At 34.8% G+C, this 8,453-nt stretch overlaps 2 protein-coding genes across 4 annotated transcripts; both read right to left on the bottom strand.

Moving 5' to 3' along the window:
* Positions 1-911: 911 nt before the first annotated feature.
* LOC17888627 (heptahelical transmembrane protein 3) lies at positions 912-3,108 on the bottom strand. Of its 2 annotated transcripts, none has more exons than XM_006293437.2 (4): positions 2,852-3,108; positions 2,676-2,774; positions 2,514-2,553; positions 912-1,697 (listed from the first exon to the last, which is right to left on the bottom strand). In XM_006293437.2, the coding sequence occupies exons 1-4, from the start codon at positions 3,085-3,087 to the stop codon at positions 1,044-1,046; spliced, it is 1,029 nt and encodes a 342-aa protein (XP_006293499.1). In that variant the 5' UTR covers positions 3,088-3,108; the 3' UTR covers positions 912-1,043. The 2 variants fall into 2 exon arrangements, with proteins under 2 accessions (XP_006293499.1, XP_023640140.1); XM_023784372.1 differs by having other exon boundaries at positions 912-1,700.
* A 2,435-nt stretch (positions 3,109-5,543) lies between these two features.
* On the bottom strand, positions 5,544-8,141 carry LOC17888412 (receptor like protein 30). 2 transcript variants are annotated; one of them, XM_023784758.1, is made up of 2 exons: positions 5,894-8,141; positions 5,544-5,809 (listed from the first exon to the last, which is right to left on the bottom strand). In XM_023784758.1, the coding sequence occupies exons 1-2, from the start codon at positions 8,103-8,105 to the stop codon at positions 5,694-5,696; spliced, it is 2,328 nt and encodes a 775-aa protein (XP_023640526.1). In that variant the 5' UTR covers positions 8,106-8,141; the 3' UTR covers positions 5,544-5,693. The 2 variants fall into 2 exon arrangements, with proteins under 2 accessions (XP_023640526.1, XP_006293701.1); XM_006293639.2 differs by having other exon boundaries at positions 5,544-8,141.
* Between the last annotated feature and the right edge of the window lie 312 nt (positions 8,142-8,453).

Genomic DNA, 8,453 nt, shown 5'->3' on the forward strand with positions numbered 1-8,453 from the left:
AGAAATTAGAAATTTATCATTTTTAATCCAAAAAGAAAAAAAATTATGTTTGAAAAGATTGCAATATTGATATTCAGATAGATTGTTTTATTAGTTCGTCGAAATTTTTGGCCCATATATCATCAAAAAAAAATCCGCAAATTGAAACGCATATTCGCATATATTAAGCAGGTTGGATTAGAATTTTAAATTTTATGACCGCGGATCAAAACGAATAAGCCCAACAAAACCCACAAAAAAAAAACCATCAGTGGATAGGGGTAAAACCCCGCGGAATAGCCTTAATTGACAGCTCTAGTCATATGTCACGAGAACATCATAGACGTAGAAGAAAGGAGACAACAAACCATTGTTCATAATATGTGATACAAAGTTGATGTACTCCGTTCAATGATGACACCAAGGAAACCATATCAGCAAAGGTGATCATACCTGTACTGTTACGTATAGAATCCTTGATGATGATATTGTTTGATATCGTGTAGCGGTCATATTTTGTACGTCACAAACCTCAGTTTTAGACAGAGGATCACATTGATTATTTTTTTTTCTACTAAAGAATAGCATATCAATAGTCTTACTAATACAAGACAGAGAGCCTAATAGAGTAGCCAATTCCAAATGTTAAGCATGCAATGTTTATATCTTAAGCAGAATGATATGAACCCTTACACTATTCCTAGTATGTCTAGCTAAAAGGCTTAACCACATTAAAAGGACACTGTGAAGTTCTAGACAGATGAACAATACCTCAGATTCTATTACAAACCTTCAAAACCAGATTTTCCAAACTAGAATTGCTATTAGACTCTTTATTTCCTTTGGAGCATCCTTTTGCAACTTAACCTTCACATAAATAGTTATAGCTTTCCTCTGTATTCGTCCTTTCTCATGATTTCTTCTCTTCCAAGGAATCAATAAATGCATACATTCTGCTTAAGTAATCAGACTCTCAGTTACATATACGAAAATAGCCATGGACAGTTCAATGCAAACCAGCTATTAGACCGCATACATAGGAATGTAAAATCGCATAAAGCTCACTAACAAGAAGGGGTAGCCCTTAAAAAATCAATGATGAGAAGAGTGGTCACACAATGAGCAAGAGCACCAAAGACTACAAACACATGAAATATCTGATGGCTATGTCCTGCCATATCAAACGCACCAGGCTTCCATCTCTCAGGCACACGGCTAACATAAAACGCTGCTCCCAAAGCATACGACAAACCCGTGGCAATCTCACAACCGAGGGCAATGAACACGTTAGGGTGATCCCAGTAAAGACAAAGCACATGTGTAGCTGGTATCACAGCAGATGATCCCATTGCTAGGAAAAGATTTGCTCTGAAAGCTCTGAACCTCGGCGAAGAGAGAGCTGGCGAGAGGAGAGTGATGATGGCGAGGACACCGAGGAATGAGATCGAGAACAAGTAGAGTATACGGAAGTTAGGGTGGCAGGAGAAAGCGTAGTAGATTGGTGCAAAGAAAGAAGCAACGATCATAAGTGAGATTCCTGCGTAGTCTAAACGCCAAAAGAAGAGGTTGAAACGTTTTGAGTGACACGCAAGGAGGTGTGAAACAGAGCTGCAGGTTAAGCAACACATTGCTCCGGTTAAGTAGACTAGCCATGGCCATTTCGGAACAGCTTCTTCTTGAGTGTTAAGACATGAGGTGTGTTGTGTCACGTTCGAATCCTGCTAAAGAGAAGGAATCTTTTTTAAGTTTAGTCATGTGAAATGAGAAAAGGATCATTCTTTATTCTCTTTTTCTCAAAACTTTATGTGATCTTTTGGTGGGCTCAAAGCACAAGAGAGAAGAGAAAAGATCCAAGAAATATTTCGAAAACAACAACACATGGTGGGGGCATTTTATCACTACTTTACATGATTAGAAATGAAAAAAAAGATGTTTTAAAAAAAAAAAGAAGGAAACGAAAAAAAGATTTTGCCAAAATAAAAAAGAAATGATAAAAGATTTTTGCACAAAGAAAAATGAAATGAAAAAAAAAAAAGATTTTTGCACAAAAAGAAGAAAATGAAATGAAAAAGATGTGGTTTACACTTATAAAATGTTTTCGGATTGTATATTGTTTATTAATCATATGTATTTACTAAGTTAGAGATATTTCAGTTTGATGTAAATTAAATCAATTTTAACTAATAAATATAGAAAATTTCATGTAAAAACTTTGTTAAAAAATCAAAATACCCTTTTGTTTCACACATATTTCAAACATAATATATTTTTTTATTTAAAATACTAGATGTACAATTTATATAACTTTTAATTTAATACACTAATAATTAAATAAAAATAACTAAAATGTAAAGATTATTAGCTTTGATTTCAGAAGTAAACTAGAATTTAAAAACTAATATTTTCTGTATTCAACATGTCACATAAAGATAAGATAAGACGGCAATTAAAAATTGTCAATAGAAAGTAGAAAAGCCCAAATATACACATTAAAAAATGAAAAAAAATGTCAAAAGAAAACAAAAGAAACTTACGTGAAGCAAAGTCTGATTGCTCGAGAGGCAAATCCTTACTCTATCGTCATGTCCCAATAGACACATACCCCCAAAAACAAACAAAGCTAGTTTCAATAATTTTGGTTATAACTTTTAAAAACACTTAAGCAAAATGACTATCTTAACCTCGGTGGTTCTTACCCGGCCATCCCGTTGAAAACACCGCCGAGACTAAGCTCCGTCGTCTCCAAGCAACTCACCACCGTCATCCACAAAAATATCGCAAACCCCAATAAATGCCTAAACCAATATAAAAAAATATCAAAAAAAAACATCAAATGTAACTAAGTATGAGAAAGATTTGATTATTTACGTACGTCCATATATTGAGAGTCTCGTTGTGCCAAGAGAAAGCACTAAGAAAAGTATCTTTAAGAGACCATTGACAACGATAATGGTTATGTATAAACTCGTTATCTTTCAAATACTCAGGCAACTCTTCAAACTTCATCAACCTCCTCACCATTCTCATCTCTTCGCAAGAATCTAAACCTTTACAATCGGTAAAAGTCACCATCGCCGGAGATTTCTTAGCCGCTCGTCGTCTCTTCATCCTCTGGTTAGTAGTTCTAGCATCATCAGGTCGCTATCTCTTTAGTATTTGTATGGAGAGAGAGACGAGAACTATCTTTGCATATATAATGCGATGGATCGTGACCGTCCACGTGTGAGATAATTCTGATGTGGATTGTTATGTGTGGGTGGAGAGATTTGCTTTGTGTGAGGTTGCGTACACTTGATTACTTGTTACCATGTTATGTTTTTTGAATCGTAGCGAGACAAGTTGGGACGATGAGAAGAAATGTATAAAGTGTGGTGTGCGTAAAAACAGGCACTAGACACGATTCACTTTTTATCAGCTTAGATGTGTTTTGAGTCCCATAGCATATGGTCTTAGTTAGAAACGTGACTAGTGAGGATTTTGTTTGATCGTTTTTGTTGCATAGGAACGGGAAGAGAGATAATTCATGAACTCTTTTATGTCCTTTGCTATCAGCCAACTTTATAATACAGTTTAAAAAAAAAAATACATATTCTTTTTTTGGGGGGTCAAATAATTAAGATAACATTAAATAAATATTATAAATTATAATAAATATTTATAAATTATCTTTCTCCTATTGGTAAATATAGGGAAAAAAAATTATGGGTAAACAATAATTTATAATATTTGTTAATTACATTGATTGGCCCCCTAATAAAGAGAACTTAAATGATTTGTTTTGTTTTACTCTACTTGTCTGATATTCTCTGATATCCTCTCTTTTTCATATCAAATTCTATTTTAGCCAAAATAATGTATTTTATTTAAGTAATGTCTTACATTTTTAATCTAATTTTTTTTTCTTTGTAATGTTGTGTGACCATTTGTACTCTGCAAATTTTGTATATCATTGTTTGAACTTTTTTAAGTAAATATATTTACTATTTTTTAAGTAAATAATATTTACTATCTTTTTAAAAATATATATATTATTTATATTTGATTTGATATATATATATATATATATGAAGTTAATCCTTTTTTAACTTTTGTGGCCATTTGGCCATACACTATACGATGTTTATTTGAAAACAAAGAAATTTAATCAAACAAGGATTTCACATATCATCTATTTTTATTGGAGAATTTTAAAATATAGTTTCTTAGTAATAATTATTTTCATATACATTAAAACATGTTATTATTAATAAATATTTTAAAAGAACAAAAAAGTGAAATATTTTTTGAACAATTATGAACATACAGGAAAGTGTCGTCGCACATATTAGATCGATATATAAACACCTACCAACCGAATATTGATTTACTCAATTCCCTCTCTTAAATAACAAGTCTTACAATCTCTAATCATACTCTATGTGAGTGGAGACAATGAAAGGCATGCTTGAGAGCATGATTCTAATTAGACATGGTTGTTAAAAAGAAAGATAACTAGAGATTTTGGTTTTCGGTTCAAGTTTTTGCGATGTGAGTGCATTATATAAAATCTTTGGTATTAAAAAGGTTAAATTTTCATGGAGCTGCAAAGATTTAGCACCAGGATTTTACTACTTGTAGATAAATATCAGAATGGAAGTGATTTACTGTCTTTTCTTTTTACTATGAACGAGAGATTTATGCTCTCACGAGTTCTTGATTGTAGAAGTGTTAGGTCGGTCTCTATGGAAAAAATATCTTTTTTTTTTTCAGTTTTTGTCCCCTTAAATTAATACTAAGTTTTAGAAAGAAGAAAAACTTTTTTTTGAAAAATTATACGTCTATAGTTTGATAATATGTGGAACGTTTTTACATGAAAGTTGTAGGTTTTTCTTTTATACACCCTTTTGATTTCAGTTTTGGTAACAAATGATATTAAAATTCGTTTATTTTGCAGGAAATGGGAAGAACGAGCCTACTTTAGGTGGTAAAACCTCAAGACGCATACATTATCCAATGATCTTAAGCACGAAGCTGCACCTGCTCGGAAGAAAAATAGGTATGGAGTAAGTAGGTATATCGCATAAGTATAAGGCCGATGGAAGTATTGAGTGTGTTACAAGGCAATGGTTGTTATTTTGTATGTTAATCATTTGCTATTACTAACTTTAAGGAGTAAACGAGTTTGTGCTTTCATATATTTTTCTATATATAATTTCAGTTTGTGCTAGCTCCCTTTGAAGCTTGCTCGTTAGAATGTTGCATTGTGGGTGGTGCGGTATTTGGAGAATAATCCCAGTTGTGTGAATGTGGATTGGGTGATGGCTCGCCCTCTCACACTGGTTTAGACAATCTCCAGTGTCTTGGAAGACAAAGAAATAGAAGACAATTTTACGCTCTTCTGTTGAAAACATGTATATATTGGAAATTATATCAGTGTCGTATACGGTGAGTGAGATCATTTAGTTATATGCGTTTCTCTTGTCGATTTAGATCTCTCATGACACTCTCACTCTCCTTCATTGCTATAGTAACCAATGTACTAACCAAGTGATTTTATTAGGTTGAAAAAGGTTTTTGAATGCATTTTCAAGCCAATATATATAATTAGATACGTACTGCCACCAGAGTAGTTTATTACAATACCATAAATAAGGACATTACAACAGAAAAAGGAGTTTTCGAAGAACACATGCATAAGCTTGACAAATGATTAGAGAGATGACAAGAGAAAGTGTTCAACGAACACTTATAATGACTGCTCTGGACTTTTTTCTACCAAACTTTTCCATGAACCACTCGTGCTTGTGTGAAACGAAGATATGTCCGATCACCAATCCGCAAAATACACCAGGTCCATACGCTATTGCCGCTGCTATCCAATTAATTACTGGTTCCTCAGGTTCTAATACTTCCTCTGGTTCTTGTGGTGTATCATCTGAGTCATGAGGTTTTCCGCAGAGGTCCTCAAGATTGGAGAGTTTGGGATTGTCCATGAATGAAGAACAATTTTGGCGGTGAAACTGTGTGCCTTGTGGTATTGGACCTTGGAGATTGTTGTGGGCGAAGTTCATAGTTGACAAAGAGAAGAGCTCACCAAGATCTGGGGGGATCTGACCTGACAGATGATTCTTGGATACATCTAATGACTCGAGATTCGTCAAATATGCCAATGATTGAGGTATATTGCTTGTGAAAGCATTATTTGACAAGTTGAGATAACGTAATCCTTTCAGCAAGCCAGTGGATTCAGGGATCTTTCCTTCAAACATGTTGCTTGAAAAATCAATGGATGTATAATCTTCACGGATCTTCTCAAACTCTGTCTCTACACCTTTGTGCACTATTTCCATTGAACTAGTGTAAGAACCAAAACCCCTGGGGAAATACACTAAGTTAGATCCCATGTACGGGTCATCATCTGGGCTTAATGTATTCCTTTGAATCATTTCAAGCCAATTGGAAAAATAGAAAGTAGGCAAGGTTCCACTGAAGTCATTATGTGAGACATCAATGACTTTTAACGTTTGAAACTCAGTGAATATTAATGGCCCATAGAATTGGTTTGATCTGAGGATGAGAATCTGTAACTGTAGAGAACCCAACCAAGATGGAAACGTGTCCTTGAATTTGTTTCCTTCCACATTCAACAATTCCATGTTTGTGCAATTGATTAGGGATTTAGGGAGTTTTCCTTCCAACCGGTTGCGGCTAACATCAAGTTCCATTAATCTAGAAGCATTAACAAATACATCTGGAAAAATCCCACTGAAATTGTTGTTTCGTAGATTAAGCACTCTAAGTGATACAGCGAGACTCCTTACACATGGAGGAACTGAGCCGTTGAAGCTATTGTTGGACAAATCTAAGAAATCCAATAATCCAAGCTTGCAAATCCAGTGGGGAAATGGTCCATGGAATGAATTCGAATCAAGACGCAACTCACGCATTTGTGCTTGATCCATCATAACTTGAGATGATTTTCCGAAACTACTAAACGAGTTGTGAGAAAGCTTCAGCGATTCTAGTCTCAGTAAGCAACCTGGAACTTTGCCTTCTAACTTATTGTTGGAAAGATCTAACTCTGCGAGTTTGAGAAATTTGGATATCGATTCAGGGATTTGGCCATCGAATTTGTTATCAGAAAGGTCTAGAACACCAAGGTTGGACGATGACAGTATATTCCCAAAATCAATAGTTCCCTCGAACTGGTTTCTCGCCAAATCAGCCCATTGTAACGAAGGCATCGTAAACAAGGTCGTAGGGAAAGGCCCAGAAAATGAGTTGTTATGGAGATCTAATTCTTTGAGTGTGAGAAATTTAGATATGGATTCAGGGATTCGGCCATCGAATTTGTTATCAGCAAGGTATAGAAATTGAAGCCTAGAAAATAAAGATACGTTCCCAAAATCTATGGGTCCCGTGAAGTTATTTTCTCCCAGATTAACCCACTCTAACGAAGGAATGGTGAACAAGTATGTAGGAAAAGACCCGAAAAATGAGTTTCCGCTCACTTCAAAAATCTTCAAGCTGTGGAATCGACTCATGTCGGGAAGAGGCTCGGGTTCAAAGTAGTTATAACTGAGATCGAGTGTGAACAATTGTGTAGAATTGGCAAATAAGACAGAAAATTTGCCACTTAACTTGTTTCCGTAAAGTGTGAGGTCTCTTAGTTGGGTTAAAATTCCAATTGAAACTGGAACTTGACCAACTAATTTATTAACCGAAATGTGAAGTTGGATGAGATGAGAAAGGTTCCCAAATGAAGAAGGAATCTCTCCGTAGAGATTGCAATTAGAAAGGATTAGCGTTTGAAGATACGGGAGTTTGAAAAGACCACTATTTGATTTCAAAGAGTTGTTGAGAGCGACGTTTATAAGTTCAAGTGAAATCACCTGGCCAGATTCAGCATCGCACGTGATACCCCACCAAGAACAGCAATCACTACTCTTGTTCCATGAACTCATATCGTAATCATCATTCGAGGAAGACTTCATATCTGCTTTAGGAAACTCGTGTATGAACTCGAGAAGAGCATCTCGTTGGTCATGGCGGCAAAGATGGACGGTAGGAGAAGCAAAAGTGTGTAGAACGAGGATATACAAGGTAATAACAATACCAGAAAAGCAATAAAATTGGCATGGAATCATTATTACTTTTTTTTTAGTTTGTGATGGGTTCTGATTATGGCTTCTGCAGCTCTCTTTAAAAAGAAAGAAACAGAAAAATCAATTGTAGAGCTCTAATGACTTTGGGTCTTCCACCTCATAAATTTAATCCATCACACACTCTATTGACTTGACGCTTGTCGATTTAATTATCTTTAATATCATTTCGTGTGGAAAAAAAAACACGAAATAACCAACAAAGCATATAAAAGTACAAGGAGTCACGCTAGGGCTTGACTTGGTTTGTGATGATTATAAACTGCGGTAGTTAGCTTTTGTAGTATTGTCAAATGATATATTCATTAGTTTTTGATCATATATGCTTAGTAT

Source organism: Capsella rubella, unplaced genomic scaffold, assembly GCF_000375325.1.
Source record: "Capsella rubella cultivar Monte Gargano unplaced genomic scaffold, Caprub1_0 scaffold_4, whole genome shotgun sequence".
NCBI lineage: Eukaryota > Viridiplantae > Streptophyta > Magnoliopsida > Brassicales > Brassicaceae > Capsella > Capsella rubella.